General features: G+C 45.1%; 1 protein-coding gene across 1 annotated transcript; it reads right to left on the bottom strand.

The window, feature by feature from the left end:
- Positions 1–12661: 12661 nt before the first annotated feature.
- Positions 12662–23739, bottom strand: LOC124232652 (zinc finger and SCAN domain-containing protein 32-like). Its single transcript, XM_046649595.1, is given in 5 exon segments — positions 12662–15942; positions 16710–16897; positions 16899–17178; positions 21059–21136; positions 23673–23739. Coding segments are annotated over 5 exon segments (1434 nt in total). The 3' UTR covers positions 12662–15121.
- Between the last annotated feature and the right edge of the window lie 95 nt (positions 23740–23834).

The raw sequence follows: 23834 nt of genomic DNA, 5'->3' as shown, positions 1-23834 counted from the left end.
ACATCCAGGCTTTGGGTTGTCGAAGAGCGGGAGTGGCACGCGGGTATCACACAAAGAGGACCCTGCGTTCTCATTGGCGAAGATTGCAGTCGATTAGCGAGGGGCCGAAACCAGTTTACCGGGAGGTCCTTCAGTGCGTCGCTTGCGTAGCCCTTGTGCATGCGTCTGGCCTTGTGGAGGTCCCGGCGTGCCCCGGGGCTGCTTCCGGCGTAGGGCGTTGGAAAGGTGGCGAGGCTCGTGAGTCTTGTGTGTTGGAAAGGCTTATCCTGGCGGGGCCGGCGGGGGCGCTGCGGCTCTGCCCTCTACCCTGCCGCTCTCGTCTAGTCCCCTGAGACCCCGACGCGAAGACTCGGAGTGGCCATGGACCGGGACCTCCTCCCTCTGTCTGGGGAGGCGTGGGGACGAGGTGCCGGGTCCGTTCCGTCTCCCGTGAGGACTCCTTTGAGAGGCTCGGAGCCTCTTGCCCTGCGGTTTACGTAATACAACGCTCGTTCGCCGAGCCTCTGTTGCGTCGTTGTGCGCCCTTGTGCTGGGTGGTGGCGACACGAAGACAATACTGACGCGCTCCTTGCCCTCAGAGAGCCTCGAACTAGTGGAGGAGATGAACCCGTCAGAAACAAATTCTGGTGTTAGGTGGAGCAGGATAAGGCGCCCTAAGAGAGAGTTACAGACAGCGCCAAGGAGTTCAAAGCGTTAGGAGGCTTCAAGAAGGTGGTGGTGATGCTGTGGGTTCTCTTGCCTTCTTTGATGGTGCACTCCTTGAGGGCATAAAATTTTCCGTATTTCTACATTTCTCATGCCTAGGTTCAGGTCCTCTTCCTCCTGTGGTTGGGAGAGATGAAGACCGGCAGTCCCTTGTGTTCAGTTTCTATGGAAGGAATGAGTCAGGCCTTGGGGAAAGAGTGTTCTAGACAGGGAAAGTTCAGTGGGCAAAGGTACTAAGGCAGGACCTGGAACCAGTTCGTCCATGCTGGACTGTGTACTGAGGGCAGTGAGGCTGGAGGGGTAGGTTGGGCCCTGAATGGCAGGGAGAGCCTTGCAAGCTTGGAGATCTTGGCTTATTTCAGTGGCAACAAGAAGTCTTGAAGGCTTTGAGCAGAGGAGTTACCATTGGATTAGATTTGTAGAAAGTCCAGAAGTTGAGATCTCTGTAGGCAGGCCAGGTGGACAGATGGAAGTCTCTTACACCAGCCTGGGCTAATGACATGTCCCTAGACCAGTGGTTCTCAACCAGGGGCGATTTTGCTGCTCAAAGACATTTCCCAATGTCCGGAGTCAATTTTGTTGTCACACAAGGCGGGTGCTACTCACATCTGGTGGGTGGAGGCCAGGAATGTAGCTAAACATCCTAGGCTGCATAGGACACCACCCACACAAACACACAACAAAGACCTGTCCAGCCCGAAATGTCAATAGTGCCAAGGTTCAGGAATCCTGCCCTAGAGCCAAAGTAGTGGAAATGAAGGGGAGACAGATGTCAGAGACATGTCACCCAGAAACCAGTCTTAGTCTCCATTTGTATTGTCTATAATGCTTAAGTACTTGACACCCAGTCAATTAATCAGGTCTGATGACCCCAGTCTTCCTTATATGTTTTCACCCATTCATTCATTTGCCAGATATTTATTTAGCAGCAGAGACTATTTGAGGTGCTGTGATTCAACAATGAACAAAACAAATTCCCTGCTCCCCAAGAACCTTACGTTCTTGCAGAGGATGACGGATATTGACCCTATATGTACATGTCAAGTAGTGAGGTATGCCATGAAGAAGTTCCCGTGAAATGGAGTTTCTCTTGCTACCACCGCAGACCATTAACTCTGCACTTTCTGGGTGCCAAGCACTGGGCTAGAGACTTTACAAATAGCTAATAATATTTTTCTCTCTCCTGCAAGGTAGCTGTTATTACTCTCAGATGAGAAAAAGAGGCTCAGAGAAGTTGAACAGTTTGCCCAAAACCAGCTGGTGTGGTGTTCTGGTCGAACTGTGGACCAGATGCACCTGATAGTCAAAGTCTGTGCTATTTCTATTAGGTAACACTGTCTCATAGACCAGGCTGATTTGAACAGAGAATAAATTTATACCTTCTGGGGCTGACCCCGTGGCCAAGTGGTTAAGTTCGTGCGCTCCGCTGCAGGCGGCCCAGTGTTTTGTTGGTTCGAATCCTGGGCGCGGACATGGCACTGCTCATCAAACCACGCTGAGGCAGCATCCCACATGCCACAACTAGAAGGACCCACAACGAAGAATATACAACTATGTACCGGGGGGCTTTGAGGAGAAAAAGGAAAAAAATAAAATCTTTAAAAAAAAAATAAAAAATAAATAAATTTATACCTTCTTTCTTACACTTAGAAAGTGAAGTAGAAATGAACTCTCACATTGACATCTTTCTCTTTTCAGAGTGAAGTTTTTATCGGAGAGGAGTAGCTGGAGGTGATTCTTCAGAGTTGTAGGAACTGAATTTGGGGCCACAGATCAGCCTCAGTTTCAGTTGAATTCCTCTTTATGGCTCACATTCTCTCAGTTGGCTCATGGCAGAAGCTGACCTCTCAGAGAGGTTGGCATGTTGGAGATCTCCCCCCAGCTCTTTAGACTCTCCAGTTATCAGCAAGTTCTGGGCCTCATAAGGCTTTTATCCAGCTCCAGGAGCCCTGCTGTTGATGGCTGCAGCCCAAGCTGCATTCAAGGAGAAGATCCTGGAGCTGAAGCAATGTCTGACCCATGTGCAAAGGGAAATTCAAGGCTGGGTGAGAACATGTCATCCAGAAAGCACTGAAAAGGCAATGAGCTTGGTGCAGGATTTGGAGTGAGAACCCAGGAGACTGAGGCAATTGTGAGAAGGGGAGTCTGTAAGAGAACATGGAGATCAGGTTGTAGAGGGCCTGGGTTAAGGGACAGGCAGCTGGAACAAAGTGGAGAACCTTGAATTTGCTGTTGCTTCTTAAGCACTTGTTTATTTTTCTGATTGTTGTCTATTCCAGCTTTCCTAAGAGAACAGACTTTCTTTCCTTTTTTTCTTTTAACATTGGTCCCTGAGCTAACATCTGTCAGCAATCTTCTTTTTTTTTTCTTTTCTTCTTCTTCTTCTCCCCAAAGCACCCCCGCACATAGTTGTATATTCTAGTTGTGAGTCCCTGTGGTTGTGCTATGTGGCACGCCGCCTCAGTATGGCTTGATGAGCAGTACTATGTCCACACCCAGGATCCAAACCGGCAAAACCCTGGGCTGCCGATGCCAGGTGCACGAACTTAACCACTTGACCACAGGGCTGGTGCTCTTTCCCTTTCACAGGAAGGACGGTCGGTGGAGAGCAAGGCTGGACCCTCACCAATCACTGAGTTTTCAGTATATCTCTGCTCCCAAAAATGAAAGAAAGGAGATATTTGTCCTCTGTAGAACTCAGCCTTTCTCCTCTGCACGTTATATTCACCTAAGCTGGCTCTGTGAATGAGAATCTTGTATTAACTAAAATGCCTGAGCAAAATGGCGGGGTGAGCTGACCCGGGATTCTCTCCCCTCCAAAATACAACAAAAGATTGGAAGAACTGAATTTCAGAGAACAAAAATAATGTCAGCTCATTAGAGACCTACAATTCCAAGAAGGCGGAGATCATAAACCTTGCTTTACACCTTCGGAGGCGCTGGAACGGTAGGAGAGAACATCGCTCCCTCCCCTAGAGTCTGCGATTGCTGCAGCACGGGTCGGGAGGGAGCGGAGGAGGGGCCGTGCGACCAGGGGATCATCCAGGACTCCTGCCGCTAATTCAGTGGAAACCCGCTGATGAGGGGAAAGCTTCCATCCAGGGGACCCCATAAATCAAGGGCCTTGGGAGACCAGAGAACAGAACTGATCTGAACCCAGACCGGCGCGTGTAACAGCCCCTCCCCCCCCCAGCGAAGCCAGTGGGCGCAGCCATCTTGCCCCAATGCGGAGAGCTCATAACACGCCGCTCTCTACCCCCATCTAGTGGCGACAGGCTGTAACTGCAACTGAATTCTACCACCATGAGAAAAAACCGCTCCTCTACCATCCAGCAATTTATAAAAGCCCCAGACCAGAAGGAAAACAATAAAAACACAGAATTAAGTCCTGAGGACTTGGAATTAGGTAAACTAAGTGATAATGAATTCAGAGCAGCTATAATCAAAGAACTCAATGAGGTAGAGAGAAAGATAGAGAAACAAGCTGAGTTCTGGAGTTACTTCACAAAAGAGATTGAAATCATAAAGAAGAATCAAACAGAATTACTTGAGATGAAAAACACAATGGACCAGATAAAACAGAATATGGGTTCCCTGAATGCCCGTGTAGACAACATAGAGGAGAAAATTAGCATAATCGAGGACAGACAGGCTGAATGGCGCCAGACAGAGGAAGAAAGAGAACTAAGAATTTAAAAAAATGAGGAAAATCTCCGAGAGATAATGGATTCAATGAGGAGTAAGAACATAAGGATCATAGGAATTCCCGAGAATATGGAAAAGGAAAATGGAGCAGAAAGTGTGCTTAACGAAATTATTGAAGAGAACTTCCCAAATCTAGGGATCAAGGGAGAAATGTGTGTAGAGGAGGGTTTTAGATCTCCTAGATTTGTCAATGTAAAAAGAGCTGCCCCAAGGCACATAGTAGTAAAGTTGGCAAATAGGAATGATAAGGAGAGAATACTCAGGGAAGTAAGGGGAAAAAAGAGAATAACCTATAAAGGAGCCCCTATCAGACTGTCAGCGGATTTCTCTACGGAAACCCTACAAGCTAGGAGAGAATGAAGTGATATATTCAAAGCTTTAAAGGATAAAAACCTTCAGCCAAGAATACTCTATCCAGCAAGAATTTCCTTCAGATATGAGGGAGAAATTAAATCTTTTCCAGACAAACAAAAGTTAAGGGAATTTGTAACTAAAAGCCCTCCATTACAAGAAATCCTCAAGAAGGCTTTCATACTTGAAAAAAGAAAAAAGGGAGAAAGGGGACACAATCCACAGACTAGGGAGACCGATGGATAGAACCAGAACAGGATAGCAAATATTCAATTATAGCATTAGGGTAAAGGTAAGGAAACTACCAAAACAAGGGCGATCTTAGCACTCTAACTACAAATGAATAAGACGAGTTGGAATAAAAAATGAAAATAATTATTTAGGAGGGGAAGAGCAAAGGGTCTAAATCAGTATTGGTCAAGTAGGTAAGAGACCACCAGAGAATAGACTATATTATACACGAGATTCTAAATACAAACTTCAAGGTAGACACTAAAATAAAGTACAGAACAGAGTCACAAATCATAAATAAGGAAAAATCTAAGAAACCCAGCATAAGAAATTGCAGTATTAAATGGGTAGGATAAAGCACACAGGAAAAGAAACTCAGGAAAACAAGATAATGAGCGACAGATTGACAGCATTAAGTCCACATGCATCAATAATCACTCTCAATGTGAACGGATTGAACTCTCCAATAAAAAGACACAGAGTGGCAAAATGGATTAAAGAACAAGATCCAACAATTTGTTGCCTCCAGCAAACACACCTCAGCCCCAAGGACAAACACAGACTCAGGGTGAAGGGGTGGAGGACAATACCTCAAGCAAATAGCAAGGAAAAAAAGGCAGGTGTTGCAATTCTCATATCAGACCAAGTGGATTTCAAAATAAGACAGGTAAAGAGAGACACAGAGGGACAATATATAATGATCAAAGGGACACTTCATCAAGAAGAAATAACGCTTATAAATATCTATGCACCCAACACAGGAGCACAAAGATTCATAAAGCAACTATTAACAGACCTAAAGGAAGATGTTAAAAACAACACAATAATAGTAGGGGACCTCAACACCCCACTCACATCAATGGACAAATCATTCAGACAGAAAATCAAGGAAATAGTGGAGTTAAATGAAAAACTAAAACAATTGGACTTAATAGACATATATAGATCACTCCACCCTGAAAGAGCTGAATACACATTCTTCTCAAGTGCACATGGCACATTCTCTAGGATAGACCATATGTTGGGAAACAAGGCAAGCCTCTACAAATTTAAAAAAATTGAAATAATAACAAGCATCTTCTCAGATCATAGTGCTATAAGGCTAGAAATTAATTACAAGAAAAAAGCTGAGAAAGGCACAAAGATGTGGAGACTAAACAACACACTACGGAACAAGCAATGGATCATTGAAGAAATTAAAGAAGAAATAAAAAAATACTTGGAAACAAATGAAAATGATAGCATGCCATACCAACTCATATGGGATACAGCAAAAGCTGTATTAAGAGGAAAATTCATCACAATACAGGCACATCTTAACAAACAAGAAAAATCCCAAATAAGCAACCTTAAAGCACACCTAACTGAACTAGAGAAAAAAGAACAAATGAAGCCCAAAGTCAGCAGAAGGAGAGAAATAATAAAAATCAGAGCAGAAATAAATACTATTGAAATGAAAAAGGCAGTAGAAAGGATCAATGAGACAAAGAGCTGTTTTTTTGAGAAGATAAATAAAATTGACAAACCACTAGCCAGACTTACAAAGAAAAAAAGGGAGAAAGCTCAAATAAACAAAATCAGAAATGAGCGAGGAGAAATAACAACAGACTCTGCAGAAATACAACAGATTATAAGAGAATACTACAAAAAACTATATGCCAACAGAATGGATAACCTAGAGGAAATGGATAAATTCTTGGACTCCTACAAGCTCCCAAAGCTCACTCAAGAAGAGGCAGACAATTTGAACAGACCAATCACAAGGAAAGAGATTGAAACAGCAATCAAAAACATCCCAAAGAATAAAACCCCAGGACCAGATGGCTTTCCTGGGGAACTCTACCAAACTTTCAGAGAGGATTTAATACCTATCCTTTTCAAGCTATTCCAAAAAATTAGGGAAGATGGAACACTTCCTAACACATTCTATGAGGCCAACAGCACGCTGATCCCAAAACCTGACAAGGACATCATGAAAAAAGAGAACTACAGGCCAATATCACTGATGAACATAGATGCAAAAATTCTAAACAAAATTTTGGCAACCAGAATTCAGCAATTCATCAAAAGAATCATACATCAGGATCAGGTGGGATTCATACCAGGGACACAGGGATGGTTCAACATCCGCAAATCAATCAACGTGATACACCACATCAACAAACTGAGCAATAAAAAACACATGATCATCTCAATAGATGCAGAGAAGGCATTTGACAAGATCCAACAGCCATTTATGATAAAAACTCTGAACAAAATGGGCATAGAAGGAAACTACCTCAACATAATAAAGGCCATATACGACAAACCCATAGCCAACATCATACTCAATGGGCAAAAACTGAACCCCATCCCCCTGAAAACAGGAACAAGACAAGGATGCCCTCTATCACCACTCTTATTTAACATAGTACTGGAGGTCCTGGCCAGAGCAATCAGGCAAGAAAAAGGAATAAAAGGAATCCAAATAGGGAGGGAAGAAGTGAAAGTCTCGCTGTTTGCAGACGACATGATCTTATATATAGAAAACCCCAAAGAATCCATTGGAAAACTGTTAGAAGTAATCAACAACTACAGCAAAGTTGCAGGGTATAAAATCAATTTGCATAAATCAGTAGCATTTCTATACTCCAGTAATGAACCAACAAAAAAGAACTCAAGAATACAATACCATTCACAATCGCAACAAAAAGAATAAAATACCTTGGGGTAAACTTAACTAAGGAAGTGAAGGACCTATATAATGAAAATTACAAGGCCTTTCTGAGAGAATTGGATGACAACATAAGGAGATGGAAAGACATTCCATGTACATGGATTGGAAGAATAAACATAGTTAAAATGTCCGTTCTACCTAAAGCAATCTACAGATTCAACACCATCCCAATCAGAATCCCAGTGACATTCTTTACAGAATTAGAACAAAGAATCCTAAAATTCATATGGGGCAACAAAAGACCCCGAATTTCTAAAGCAATCCTGAGAAAAAAGAACAAAACGGGAGGCATCACAATCCCTGACTTCAAAACATACTACAAAGCTACAGTAATCAAAACAGCATGATACTGGTAGAAAAACAGGTGAACAGATCAATGGAACAGAATTGAAAGCCCAGAAATAAAACCACATCTATGGACAGCTTATCTTTGACAAAGGAGCTGAGGGCATACAATGGAGAAAAGAAAGTCTTTTCAACAAATGGTGCTGGGAAAACTGGAAAGCCACATGTAAAAGAATGAAAATTGACCATTCTTTTTCACCATTCACCAAAATAAACTCAAAATGGATTAAAGACCAAAAGGTGAGACCTGAAACCACAAGGCTTCTGGAAGAAAACGTAGGCAGTACACTCTTTGACATCAGTATTAAAAGGATCTTTTCGGACACCATGCCTTCTCAGAGAAGGGAAACAATAGAAAGAATAAACAAATGGGACTTCATCAGATTAAAGAGCTTCTTCAAGGCAAATGAAAACAGGATTGAAACAAAAGAACAACCCACTAACTGGGAAAAAATATTTGCAAGTCATATATCTGACAAGGGCTTAATATCCATAATATATAAAGAACTCTCGCAACTCAACAACAAAACATCAAACAACCCAATCAAAAAATGGGCTGGAGACATGAACAGACATTTCTCCAAAGAAGATATACTGATGGCCAATAGGCACATGAAAAGATGCTCATCATCGCTGATCATCAGGGAAATGCAAATCAAAACTACACTAAGATATCACCTTACACCCATTAGAATGACAAAAATATCTAAAACTAATAGCAACAAATGTTGGAGAGGTTGCGGAGAAAAAGGAACCCTCATACACTGCTGCTGGGAATGCAAACTGGTGCAGCCACTATGGAAAACAGTATGGAGATTCCTCAAAAAATTAAAAATAGAACTACCATACGATGCAGCCATACCACTACTGGGTATTTATCCAAAGAGCTTGAAGTCGGCAATCCCAAAAGTCTTATGCACCCCAATGTTTATTGCAGCACTGTTTACAATAGCCAAGACATGGAAGCAACCTAAGTGTCCAGCAACAGACGAATGGATAAAGAAGATGTGGTACATATATACAATGGAATACTACTCAGCTGCAAAACAGAACAAAATCATTCCATTTGCAATAACATGGATGGACCTTGAGAGAATTATGTTAAGTGAAATAAGCCAGCGAGAGAAAGATAATCTGTGTATGACTCCACTCATATGAGGAATTTAAAATTATGGACTAAGAACAGTTTGGTGGATACCAGGGGAAAGGTGGGGTGGGGGGTGGGCACAAAGGGTGAAGTGGTGCACCTACAACATGACTGACAAACATTAATGTACAATTGAAATTTCACAAGATTGTAACCTATCAATAATTCAATTAAAAAAAAAAAAAAAAAAAGAAATGCCTGCTCTGAGATAGAGGGATTATAATGCCCAGCAAGCTGTGGGAACTTTGCTTGAGTCCTCAGTGTCTGAGTCACATGTCTCCCCAAAACAGATCAATATAACTGGATTTCTGGTCAGGAGAGGCCCTGAGTAGGTCACTGGGGACTGAGACCAGTGCTGCAAGGCGTAACAGAGCTGAGGGACTCAGGCTGGGGGCCTACTAGAGCCCTCCCTGCACTGCCTTGAGCAAAAATGACATTGCCGTGCTCTCTGCCACTGTCAGGTGTGGCAGTGGGATCCTGACTCTCTTCTACTCTGCCCAGCAGCACATACCACCCTCCTCATTCCAGTTGTTAGGTCTGGCTTTCTGGGAATCTCTATTCCTGTACCTTTCTTCCCTTGGCCCATAGGATGATCTGGGGTGGAGTAGGGGAGGTAGGGTGTCAGTGGCGGGATTTTATTTCCTGGTGATGGTATGTGTGCTCCCAGAAGAACCAGCAACCCTGAGGTTATGTGGAGAGTTGCCAAGCTTTATTGGAGCCCTTGAAGCTTATCTTCTGGGGCTTTCCCAAGAGAAGAGCCAGAACACATGCTCAGACCATTCACGCCATGAGTCCTTAAAGAGGAACCCTGCTATTTAAAGAAAATGGTGAGATAGAGAGTCTCAGGCTGGAAAAGGAAGAGGCATGACGAATCCAGGATGAGAGTTTGTCAGGGCCCATGGGATCACAGACATGATCTTATAGTTCTGTCATGACCAGAATTGGGATGCAGATGTTAGGCTGAGACAGCTCAGTTCCAAAGGTAGGCTACGTATTCCTCTGGTCCTCCCTTCAGAAAGGCTCATTCCATGGTAGCTCTTACAAGGGTCATGTATGAAGCTGGTCTATATTTGGGGCATTCATGGTGACCTACTGCTACCCAAGGAAGAGAGCTTGATCTTAGTTTAGACTGATAAGAAAATTTTCTGAATGAGTATGTGTGAGCTAGTCCAACCTGGAAGGGTGATTCTGAATCAGAAGACACTACCAGAGGGGTGAAAATCTCCAGAGAGAAGATCTCATTTGGATGTGTCAGGTGACTTGGCCATTGAGGAAATGACAATAGAGCTGGAATGATCTATAGCCAGGTATCTAGCACTACCTAAATAGCCAAGCTAAGAGGAAAAAGGAGAGTCTAGATGAAAGGATGAGCCCCCACTGTGTGCTTGGCCAAACCCAGGAGCAGCAGAGAGTACACTAATTCTACATCTGACATGCCAGCTTACTGCCACTGTCTCCTGTATCTGGGTGTGAAGTCTTGATTTGTAACACAAATCCAACTGGAGATTCCAATGGACAATGCCTTGATGGCTAATCACCTATGGCCTCTGATGGATAACGCCTCGATGGTAAGGGGGACTGTGTGACCATCCTCTATAACAAGTGAGATCTCTGATGAGTCTCCTTTCTTTGTAATGGGTCTGTTTTTGCCTGTTCTACCTTTAGGCTGTAAAATGTAAAAGCTTCTAAGGGACCATGTCTAATTTATACTGTGTAATACCTAGGTCTTAATCTAGTGCCAGGCACAACAGCATTCCTGGGAGATAGTTGGTGGTCATCAGTGTGAGATGCAGCCTAAGCTGTGCCTAGGTCCTCCCAAAGGCACGGTGCTTGTGGCCCCTGCCACGAGACTACCCTGATGGTAGTAACATGCAGTATAAGGTCTGTATTCCAAGGTTTCACAGAAATCCTTAGTCAGAAAGAGTGTTGAGAGCGACAGACTGAAGGAATTAAAGGCTTTGGAATTGACTTGACCCACGTTCAAAATCCAACTCCTTAACTTTAGTCACTACGCAAGTCACTTAACCTATTATAGCAGGTATGTGGTGTGGCTGCCAGGAAACCCAGACTTTACTTCCCATTCTCAGTAAATCCAAAATTTATGCAAGACTCCCGAGGTGCCACTAGAATGTCCAAGTGTATGGGGAATGCCTGAGCAGCTTCGGGAGCACAGCTTCCTCCAGATGCCAGAGCAGGGCGGCACCAAGTTCAAAATCTTTCAGGCTAACTGCCCTACCACAGGGAACTGTGAGGGTAGTTGCTAGAGTCCTGTGTTCTCCGCAGGTAAAGAACGCTCAGTCCTTCTCTTTGTCTCTACCCTGAAGTCAAGCCAAGGATGAGCAGCAGGACTGCATGGAGTCTGGAATTGATAATGGTAAAAGCGAGCATTCACATGTGAGAAAGTGAGCGATGATATGGGTACACTCGAGTCCAGGATCCCAGAAGTCCTGGGCAGTTCCTAAAATGACTGGTAAGCCGGTCCCCTCACAGGAGAGGCATAGAAGAGGTGGCAAGAGGAAAGGAAAGTGAGCTAAGTAGGCTTGACGGGCCCAGCTCTTGTTTTGGCTGTGACCATGCATCCACCAGCTTAGGCTGAGAATCCACAAGAGGTGTGTGACGAGGATGACAATGTGTAGGCTTTGCCCTGCTTCTCTGGGTTGTGAGCATATCTGATCCAGTCTGTGGTAAGTGGTTAGGAATCCTTGGGAAAAAGGAATAGCGTCAATTGAAGAATTCTATCAGTTAGTTAAAATGTTTCCGTGAGAAACAGAGGTATAGAAACTACATGGAGGGCCCAAGTATTTAAGTTACAGGCAAAACTAACTGGCTTTTAATGGACGTCTGGAGGGCTGAACCAAACCAGGAGGGTACTGTTACACATCAGAGGAAATCTACAGACTTGACGGTGTTACCTTTTGTGTACCCACATCAAATTCCTTCTCAAGTGGTTAGTGTGGTGATGACGCTGCATTAGACAATGGGAGACAGACACTAAGGTAACAGAGATAGCAACTGTAGGAAGCAGCTACCACATGTGGGGTTAGGGGCGCATAGGGAAGATGTTGTGTTTGTCATAATTTGGAAGCTTGGAAGAGAGGTCCTGAAGACCTGGGACTCGGATCCTGGGGGTTGCTGCCCGACTGGTGCTGGTACAGGTTTTCCCCACTACCCTAAAGTAGAGTGTTGCAATGAACCCTTTCGTAAGCCAAGGCAGTGTAAAGCAAAGAAGCAATTACCAATAGTTTATATGAGAACAATTTTTGAGCGTTCCCAGATCCAAAAAATAACCTACCAAATCATACAAATAACACATAAAACCTCACATACTAACATAGTGAAAGCAGGAAGGATATGATAAATACACAGCCTGTATAAAATAGAAATAATGTACGTACAGTGTAGTTTCACTTACCAGAATCGGGAAGAGTGTGAGCACACTGGAAGGCTGAGAGGTGGTGGTGATGGTGGTGTGTTAGGCTGAGCCGTCAGAGGTTGAAGTGGTGGGAGGTACAGGAGACCAGGGTGTAGGAGAGAGGAAGAGGGTTATCTGTTAACATCCCGTCACTGTCTGAATCCATCAGTCCAGGCAGGTCACCAACATCTGCACCTTCTACATCTGCTTGCCTCCAGTCGAAGGGCAAGGTTAGTAGTCCGCTGTGCCTGATCTTTCAGGCTTGAGTTGCGACCATATGTTTGACTGCTTAGCCACTGTAATGGCTCGCTGTAAAAGAAACACTGAACACTATTTTCACTTTTTGCCTTTTTTTCATAGAAGTGAAAATTTTCTTCGGATTTCTTTTGGTTAGCAAAAGGTCTTTTGTAAAAGTGAAGTGCTGTAAAGTGAATTTTCAGATAGCAGGGGTAACCTGTACCTCTGAGGGATCCAATGAGACTGGTTTTGGAAGACAGTGTCTACTTAGTTCACTGCTTTGTGTTTGGCTCCTACTACAACACTGGGTAAATTATAAGCAATCAAATATTTCCTTTATGAATGCACAAGTGCATTCTACAGTTCTTACCTCTCTACTCCAGACCATCCAGCTTAGCTGACAGGCAAAGTTGGGAATTCTAGTACTCTGTGTTCCTTTTCCTGCCTAGTGGACTAGAGGATAAAGCGGACTAAAGTGGATAAAGAGGATAAAGTGGACTAAAGGATAAAGCCTGGAGGGTGGAGGCCACCCAAAAATGCAAGGAGTTCAACAGTTGCATCCCACGCTCCGGCCCCAGCCCCAGCCGACCCAGGAGTGGGAGGAACCTGCCGGTGAGGCGTCTTTGAGTACCCCTACTTCCTTACACTTCCATTGACTTTCACTAGCTTTCCTCCTTTATCAAATCCAACTTATGTGAATTGGTATCCAAAGCCCTTCAGTAATCGATCCACCCCCAGGCTGTCTCCCTTTTCCCCACCATGAATCTCCAGTGATGTCGGGCTGATCCAGACAGGTCACATTCAAGCCCACCTCTCTGCCTTTGCCCAGGCTTTTCGAAGATGTTATTCTTCCCTCTGTGTAGAGCAGTGGTAAGCATATGACTCTGGAACTATCCTGCATAGCTTGTCCTAGGGCCATGCTCCAGGACTGTGTATGCAGGGGAATGTGGAGTGGCCCAGGCAAGGCTCACTGAAGTATATTCTTATGTCCTGCCTTTGCTTATCCTTCTTCCCCAAAAGTTTTTAAAAAACTTTGGCTGAGGTAGAATGTACATTCTCCTTTGCTCATATTTAATTCCTCAAAAAGGCTCAAGCAGAAACTGTGACACTTGCTTTTTACCACATCTTACTTAAGGTACTAACATCCTGCATGCACAGGCCAACAACCATGGACAACATACACACCTTTTACCACTTTCTCTCCATAGTGATTTCACAAAAGCTTAAATATCTATGCCTTGTTCTGGATCAGTAAGTTTTAAATTTGGTTCTTAGTGCTTCTCACACCCACCCTTCCTTTTATCTGCAGTCAGAGCCTCCTGCAGCCATTGTATTTTCCTTACTCTTGTGATCTCCCTTCTCAGTAATGGCTCAAACCCTTCTGATCCCAGTGCTATTCCTCCTCTCCCCATTTCCTGCCCTTTATTCCTTCTCTGCATTTCTTACTGCACTGAAGCAGGGTCTTCACTTAGATGCTCTTCAGGATCCTGGAGGCTTCTGCATGAGTATAATGTTTCTAAGGGAGAAAATTACAACCAAAGGCCCGGGAAGTGGAGGAAGAAAAACCTTTATCTTTATGATGTTTAAACCTGTAGAAACTTTTTACTATAAATGGGGGTGATAGTAAGATGAGGAATCTTACAAAGTTTACCTAGATGTTCTGCTTGCTCTAAGATTAAGTCACTTAGATTTAGTATAACCCACTGGCTTAACCTATCCTTCCTTTCCTTTGTTCCCCTTGGTGGTGGCTGGATTAGAGTAGTGACATGCTCTGAAGTTAGCAGTAGTACCTAACAGCAGGTGCCTAGATGTCCATTATTGGTTTAAAATAGACCCAAGCTATCAACTTCTAGATGTGTTCCCCATGAGCAGGAAGAATTTCTTCTCAGGCATGGCCCAGAAACACCTCTTTGGCCACTAGCCACCCATTCTCTGTTCAGAACAAAGATACCCTGGTTTCCTGGCAGGACTTACAGATTCTACAGCCTTCTTCCCTTCAAAGCAAAATTGAAGTCCACAGTGAGAGAATACTCTGGAGTCATAGGCAGAGCTAGAAAGAGTTTATCATTCTTATGATGATTCCTATTCCTGGACATGGTTCTGAAGTGCTTAACTGGTTGTCAGTAACTCTACTGCTAAGCCAGGGATTGGCTGATAGAACTCTCCATAAGCAGAAGGAAGCTCTAAATAACATATGTTGACCTAAGGAATTGATCTGTCAGGTTTCCTACACACTCATGGCATCTCTCCTCCTTCCTGTGATGTGGGTATCTCATTTATGTACCCCCTGATGGCGTATGAGGGCAGAGTTCTTCGTGAAGCTTTTTGCACACTGACAGCACCTGTAAGTCTTTTCCCCAGTGTGCGTTTTCTGGCGGGCCCTGAAGTGGGAGCTGTTGTTGAAGCTTTTCCCACACTGCTCACAATCGTATGGGCTCTCCCCAGGATGGACTGGGTGGTGGCTGCTAAACCGGGAACTGTTGTTGAATCTCTTTCCAGAGACAGGGCACTGATCGGGCTTCTCCCCAGTGTGGGTCCTCTGGTGGACAATGAGGCTGGAGCTCTGGCTGAAGCTTTTCCCACATTCTCCACACTGGTAGAGTCTCTCCCCGGTGTGAGTTCTTAGGTGAGTTGAGAGGGTGGAGTGCTCACTAAAGCCCTTCCCACATTCACTGCACTTGTGAGGCTTCTCTCCTGTGTGGATTCTCTGATGACAAACAAGATAAGAACCTTGGCTAAAGCTTTTCCCACATTTGTAACAATACAAGAAGCTTCTTCCAGTTCTGGAGCCGGCTGATGGTGAGGGAGAACTCTGAGAGCACTTCCTCCCACACAGGAGGTATCCACAGGCCTTCCTCCCAGTATGAAGTCTCTGGTGACTCATCCTCTCCTGGGATGGGGGTTTCTCCTCACTCTCACCTGGAGAACATCTATGTTGCCTGCCTGACATTGGCTCATCCTTAGAGCCTCTTGTTAGCTCAGAGTACCAAAAAGTTTCACTAGACTTTCTCCACTGGGCCTTGTTCATTTCTGCTTCCTCTGAATCATCCCATTTCACATTCTCATTTTTAATCCCATTCTTGACCCCAAAATCTGGAAGAAGAGAAATACAATAGACTGGAGAGAAAGAAAAAAAATGGAATGAGAAAAGAATTAACAATTAAACTACATAAAGAAGAAACACCTAACTGGAATTCTTCACGTGATTCAGTCTTCTGCTAATTAAAAGCCTATGTTTCTCTCTCCAATTGTAGTATGTTTAAGGTCGAAATTTGTGGTCACAGGTAAATATACCCTAAACTCCACCAACTATTCTCCTATTCTATTTCTTTTTGGATGATCTAACACAATGACAAAACTGAGGCAAAGAGTCAAGTTCTGCATCACCAGTCAGTCTGTCTTTACGTGTATTCTGAATTCTTGAATGGCCTAGCTTCTGTGAACAGAAAAACAAAAGGCCACCCTCGGTGACCACCTCAAACATGAAGAGAGCAAGTTGGTGAGTAGCTAGCAAGTGTGGACTTGGGTTATGAAAGGAGGATCAGTGCTGGAGAAAGAGGAAAGGAGAGAGAGTCTGGGCTGGAGGACTAACTGACAATCTAAGGAAGCAAGGTAATTGGAACTCCATGGGAAAAAGTGACATGGACTCTGTGGAACAGTCTGGCAAATGCAAAATTGGAGTCCAAAGTGCAAGAGAAACAATCTTTAAACACCATGAAAACCAAGACTCCCTGGTCTGTATAAGCTCAACAGAAAGATGATGGCAAGTCCAGAAGCAGAAATGGCTCTCTCTTCATTGCCAGGCTAATGGTCTCTAAGTGGACTTTCCATCCTTTGACTGCCAGAGCCAAGAATCTTACCAAGTCTGTTGGGTAACAGGAGTGACAGGTCAAGTCTGCTAACTTCCTGGCCAGGATCCCTGAAGTGCTTTTCATCCCCAGCAGCACCATCCACAGTGGTAACTTCTCCAACCTCTGTGGGCTCCTTGTTCTGCTGACTCAACTCTCCAGCATCCGTATCACTTCCCTCTTGGCCTTGTAACAGTTGCTACAGAGGCCCAGGAGCTTGAAAGGACATCCATTTCCTCATGAAAGATACAAGGCTCAGGCATGTGGCCTCTCCTCACTTTGAAGTAACATGACTGTAGGTTTTTGAACTTGGTGAGACACTGCTCTGGGGTCCGCAGAAAGCCCTGCTCCTGCAGTTGTGCTGCCATGGCCCTATAGATCTGGATGTTCTGGTGACGAGCCTGGAGTTTTTCATAAAAGTGACAATTACTGAGAATGGCCAGGACTGTCATGGTCTCTTCATAGCCCCAGTGCACACCTGCTGCCAGGGAACAAGAAACACAGTGATCAGATTAAAGAGGACCAGATACCACAATGCACGGTTTTAGTAGCCCAAGAACTTAAATCCTAGTTTGTCAAACTATGCCACAACTGGCTACTCTCATTCATGTCTCACCGTGGGCTTTTTCCTAAAACAAAAGCTATCAGTATACTAGAAAAGAAATCTTCTTCAGCTGAGAAAGAGTTGCAGAGTATTTTCTAAAGCTGCCCTGTTTATTTCCCTTTATCCTGAATCCCACTCATTTCCCCTGAGATATGACTCACAAGGGTCGTGCTCACGTGGCTCCACAGTTGTGGGGATCCCTGAGGGCCTGTGGCTGCACAAGAGGACATGGTGAACATGGGAGACTTGGAGGGAAGCAAAGAGTTAGAGGAGAGAAGAACTAGTTATAGGATACTTCTGCCTACTGCCACCTGTGATGCCCAAGTCCCTCCTGATCTGACCCATCCCTGACTGTTTATCTCTCCTGTCATCTATGTAGATACAAGGAACTAACTTACAGCACTTAACTAGGACAAGGTGAGAGTAAGGAGTAAACGTCTGGAAACTGCAAACAGGCTGGCTGTTGTTTCAGAACACACCACACATTCCTCAAAGGGGTGCCCATCTGGGCCAGTCACTGAGGGCTCATTTGTCTAGAGCTGTCCCAACAAGGACGTTCTGATAACATCCGGTCATGATGCTCTCAAGGGCACACAGCCCCTTCTCATTACCCCCTCTCATCCACTCTGCTCTAAGCCATCATCTCAAGCCTGGATTACTGTATGGCCTGCTACACGGTCTTCTTGGTTCCACTCTTGACCTCCTACATTCTATTCTTGACCCAGAAGTCAAAGTGGGCCCCTATCCTTCATTCAATTCAACTAACATGTATGAGTGTCTACCATGCCACTTTCTGAGAAATGCAAATATCAATAGGACATGGATCCTGCCTTCAATGAGGCACAGTCCAATATAAGTCTCTGTAACAAGAAGGAGACACAAACAAACGTTTAGGTAGAGTTAAGGGCCAAATTAATTGAAATACTCAAATGGATCGTTTTGAAACTATTACTCCTCTGCTCAGAAACCTTTCAAACCACCCCATTTCGCTCATAAAGTAAAAGTAATTACAAAGTTCTATATCTAGGGCCAGAATGCCCAATATAGTACTTCTCAAATTATCTGTAAAGAACCAGGTTTTTTGATTGTCTTTAAAAATACAATAAACATGCAGTTGGATAGTGCAGCAATGTCAAATTGCTCTAAGTTTCTAAATGCTTGCTCTCCATTTCAGTTCATGTCACTTTCAATAGCACTCCCCTAAGTGATGTGACTCTGATCTTGTTTATTGTTCTCGTGCTCTCAATCTGCTCTAGTCACACTGGCCTCCTTGCCCAGACTTGCTCCAGCCTCAGAGCTTTTCCACTGGCTGTTCCCTCTGCGTTATACTCTTCACCCAGAGAGCCACATGGCTCGTTCCTGTTCCTCCTTCAAGTCTTTGTTCCAATGTCATTCTCTCAATGAGGACTACTCTGACAACTCCAACAAAAAATGCAACTCACCCTCTGCCCCTGCACTCTTTTTGATGACTCTTACTCTGCTCCATTAGCCCGACAGCTGCAATGGAACCTGATTCCTAGACTAAAATGACAGCCTTCTGAATGCACACAGTGGCACCTGCCAGGACATCACCCATCTTCCATAGAGAACATAGTACTCATTCCTCAGGCTAACATCATCTTCATTCTTTTATGTTCCAGTAAAAAATCTGGGTATAGCACCTACCCAGATAATTCACTACTTTGGTGACAGAAACACACCTGGTTTTGGTTTTCAAATTTCAAAACTCAAAAGAAAATTCCCTGAGTTACCCAGACAACATAAAGGTTTAGGTACTACTTTTCCCTCCATGTAACCTGCACATGGCCAAATGAGTGGCTTCACACTGGAATCCACTATAGCCTTTATCTCAGCATATCCCCTACAGTGAGGAACAGGAACCATCTTCAATTCAGAGCTGGAAGAGAAGGCCCCTTGCTGGGGAATGGTTTGCTTATAGGTGATCAGTACCAGGGGAGACGTGTAGAGCAGTCCTCACCCAGGTGGCTCTGGAGCAGGAGTAAGTGTGAGGCCTCCCACCTTCCTGGAGTGGCTGCTTGCTGTTGGATGGGTACTATCTGAGCCCTCCAGTGTGTTCCCATACCCCACGTTTTTCCATCTCCATGGGCCTTGACTTGGCCCTTTGGTCTCAACAGCCCCATGTGCCAAACTCCTAGGGGAACTGGAGGAGCCCTGTAAGCCTCGACAGTAACTGGCCTGGAGGCTTCTGAACTTGGTTCAACAGTGCTCCTGAGTCTGGTAGAAGCCTTATACACAAGAACTCAGTGTTCCCCACATAGCTGGCTGCTTTGCTGGTGTACCTGGAGTTTCTCATAAAACCAAGGCTCACTCAGAACAGACAGGAAAGTCCTGGCTTTCTCAGCAGCCCAGGGCGCACCTGCCACTTTCCGGTCCACCAAGGCCAGGTGTTTTCGTGTCACCTTGATTTTTTCTTCCCCCTTTGCTGGTGTTTCATGGGCTTCCACTCCAGTCTCACTTGTGGAACTCTTACAACTTTTCCTTGCTCTGCAGCCATGGTGGGGAGGGGGGTCCCCAGTGTTCTATTTGATCCAGCCCCGAGATGATATTCAGACCATGAATGGGAAACCCTACATGTGAAGAAGCAGGGAGGAGACATCAAAGCCCAAGCCAGCTGCAGAGCAGCTGTCTCTGAATCTGATGGTCAGGGAGGCTGCTCTGAGGAGGAACAGCCCATGTGGGACAGAACTGATTTGAGGAAGGCAAGAGATCAGTCCTGAGACCCTGCAAAAGGGCTCTTGGTGCCTCCTGAAGGGCCTGGGCACAGAAGCAGACTGTCACAGCCAGGTTGTTCTGGTTTTTACTCTCCTCTGCCGCTCAGGACATAGCACAGCTCTGTGTGTGAGCACACGTTCATTCATCTCTCATCTGTTTCTCCCACAGTCTAAGACTACTGTCTGTCTCCTGTGCTGTTTCTCTTGCTGTCTCTCTGTCTCCCCTCCCCCTTTTCCTTGACCTCCCCACACTCTCTGTCCCCACTGCTTTGAGTCTCATGTCCCCTCCCTTGTTCTTGCTCCTTGTCACACATGCTATCCATCCCTGTCATGAGCCCTCTCTTGCTTTCCTTTTTTTTCAGTTTCTCTCTTTGTCTCTCTGTCTCTGTCACAGTCTCTGTCTGTGTCTTCCTATCTCTGTGTCTCTTGTTTACTTTCTATATTTTCCTGTTTCTTCCTTCTTTCCTTCTACCTAACAGGCTCCCTACTGTCTGTGTGTCTCCTTCCTTCTCAGGTTCTTTCAGTCTTCTCTGAACAACTGAACACATCCATTCTGGACCTAAAGGGAATGCAGATCCTTACCCAGCGAGACGTTTCTGTCATTCTTCCATGTAATACCCCCGTAGAAGGCCCTCTGTGCAGGGCCACAGTGCCTCTGTCCTTCCTGACACACAATACAGGGCTGTCCTCACACAGGAGTGGTCCCTGTAACAACACAGGGGTCTGCTGCTACCGATAAAAAAGCACCACGCTAGCCTGAGGTGGGGCAGAGACAGGACCGCAGTCATGAGATCAGGGGCATAGTAAGGCAGACGGAGGTCAGGCCTCTGAGGGAAGGATCGGGGCGAGCAACGAGCCATGTGATGATGGCAGAGTAGACAGAATAAGAAAACAAGACAAGAAAAGCTCAACGGACCACCTAAAACCCTTTCTAACATCTCCAGAAAAGAAGGAGTTTTAGGGTGAGAGTGAGTACAAGGTGAAATGGGAACTTCAAGAGAAAAAAGGTGTCTGCCACAGCTCACCTGGTCCCCTCCTATCCAAAGCAGAGCACCTGTCTCCTGGTCTCGAAGACCCCTCTTCTGGGGATGGTTCCTGGGAGCCTGCAGAGTAAGCCAGGTTGAGGGAGAAAGAGCCACTGTTAGAGGGCAGCTTCCACACAACAGCCACAGAGAAGAGGTTCTGAATGCAGTCCCCGGGCCAGCAGCATGAGCAGCATCTGGGAACCCTTCAGAGATGCATATTCTCGGGCCTCACCTCAGATCTACTCGGACCAGAAGTGCTGGGGGGTGAGGCCTGAGAATTTTGAACACACCCCCAAAATGAGTCTGTGGCACACTCAAGATTGAGGATCACCAGCATACCCAATGGCCTCTCCATGTGCTGTGATGCTCCTTTAACAAGATTCTTGGCATAAGAGCCTTAAAAAAAAAAGAAGAAAGGTTTTTTTTCATTCTAAAGAAATATGTGCACATTACAGAAAAACAAATTTTTAATAGAAAATGGGAAGGAATCTCTTAGATCCCCACCACCCAGAGATAAACATAGTACTCTTCCAAATATGACAGTAACTCAACCCTTTTAATTTTCCTCAGACCAAGATAACATATTCTTTCCCAGATCACCAATCTTCAAGAGTTCTACAAAGGAAATGGTTCATTTTGATGAGCTTCAGAGGACACTCAGAGTTCTGTGACCCCCGGGGAGGTTACAACACTTGGGATCTTGGCAGCCCACGAGCAGAGGGAGCAGCACGCGCCACACAGTGAGTCCCGCCCTCCTTTACTCACAGACCCTAACGCCACAGAAGTCACACACCACAGAGCACAGATGTTCCCAAAGATCAAAAGGAAATGGGGCCAGCCCGGTGGCACAGCGGTTAAGTGCACACATTCCGAAATGGTGGCCTGGGGTTTGCTGGTTTGGATCCCAGTGCGGACACGCCACCGCTTGGCAAGCCATGCTGTGGCAGGTGTCCCATATATAAAGTAGAGGAAGATGGGCACAGACGTTAGCTGAGGGCCAGTCTTCCTCAGCAAAAAGAGGAAGATTGGCAGCAGATGTTAGCTCAGGGCTAATCTTCCCGCAAAAAAAAAAAAAGAAAAATGGCTAATTTTATATTATGTGAATTTCACCTCAATTTAAAAAAATTTTAATTAAAATTTTTCTAAAAAAATTAAGACCAGTAAAAATAACAACTACAGCTTTGGAAGAACAGCAAAAATAATAAGAGAAATCTATTCTGGAGGAAATTAAGCTAGATAGGAAAGGGGGTTTAAAGTCTTTAGGTATAACGAAGAACTGCTGGGGCTGGCCTGGTGGCACAGCGGCTAAGTTCGCATGTTCCGCTTCCGCAGCGCGGGGTTCATCGTTCGTATCCTGGGTGCAGAGCTATGCACCGCTTGTCAGGCCATGTTGTGGCAGGCGTCCCACATATAAAGTAGAGGAAGATGGCATGGATGTTAGCTCAGGGCCAGTCTTCCTCAGCAAAAAGAGGAGGATTGGCAGCAGATGTTAGCTCAGGGCTAATCTTCCTCCAAAAAGAAAAAAAAGAACTGCTATGCAGAAGGTGAAGGTAAACATGCTCCCTTTAATACGCCTGATTCAGAAGGAATAGAATTAAACTGAAATAAAAGAGGATTAGGCTAACACATAAATGATCTCTAAGATTATTTCAAGTGCTGTTACCATCAACCGAAATTTGAAATCTTGTCTTTTGGATGTATTTCAAAGGCATTTCATCTGCAGCCCAGGGGCAGACTCAAGCTCAGACCTGCATTTCCTCAGGTGAGGGCAGAGGCCTCTGCTTACCTCCTAACTGCTCCCGTGGTCTTTGGAATGAGCTCCGTGACCCCTCCAAAGCCCATTCCTCTGGATGAAGCCCCTGGATCAGGTGCGATCTCAGTGACTCTCCGGCTCCTCCTAAAGGGGTCGTCTCCTCGATGAGCACTCTCAAGTCTTTCCCAGAATCCCCCTGAGAACAGACTCTATCATCTGTCAGTACAAATTCCTGCCTAAGCTGGACCTACAACCCCTAAGAGTGGCATTAAAAAGTGCTATGAGACATAAGGAAGCATAAGAGAAATATTCTCAGAGCCACTGTAATAAAATAAAAATGAATAGAATTTGGTCTCAATCACTTGGTCTCAAGTGATTAAAATCATTTACATGAAAGCTCTTTGCATAGACCCTGACATACCAGAAGGGCTAAAGTGGTGTACATGTGTTGGAAATGAGAGCATCAGCTTTCACATGAGAGAGCTCCTGTGATCTCAGCACTACTGCCATTTTCTCTCCCCCCTAATCCAATGCATCACCAAGTCCAGCCAGTTCTACCTTCAAAAGATCCCTTGCATCAGTCCTCTTCTCTCCCTCTCCACACCCTCCAGCCTGGTCCAAGACACCATCCTCTGTCTGGACTGGACTTCTGTCATTGGCTCTTATCCGCATCTTCTCTGCTGCTGGACCCTCTAACCCATTCTCTCTCTACACAGAATCTAGCAGATCTTTTTAAAACATATGATCATGCCCATCTCTGTTAACACTCTTCAGTGGCTCCCACTGCACGCAAAATAAAAGCCGAACTCCTCTTTGCAGCCTGAAAGGCCCAGCATAAGGTGGCCTCTGCCCTCCTCTCACCTCTCACACCACTCTTCTCCTCGATCCTGAAGCTCCAGCCACAAGTCCCCACTTCCTTCTCAAACATGCCAAGTCCACCCCCACCTGAGGCTCTTGGAGTGTTGCGTGCCCTCTGCCTGGAGTACTCTCTTCCCAGCTCTTGACACAACTGGCTCCTTCTTT

Source organism: Equus quagga, unplaced genomic scaffold, assembly GCF_021613505.1.
Source record: "Equus quagga isolate Etosha38 unplaced genomic scaffold, UCLA_HA_Equagga_1.0 HiC_scaffold_9620_RagTag, whole genome shotgun sequence".
NCBI classification, from domain to species: Eukaryota; Metazoa; Chordata; class Mammalia; order Perissodactyla; family Equidae; genus Equus; species Equus quagga.
The sequence above is the reverse complement of the archived record's forward strand: the minus strand, read 5'-3'. Positions and strand labels throughout refer to the sequence as shown.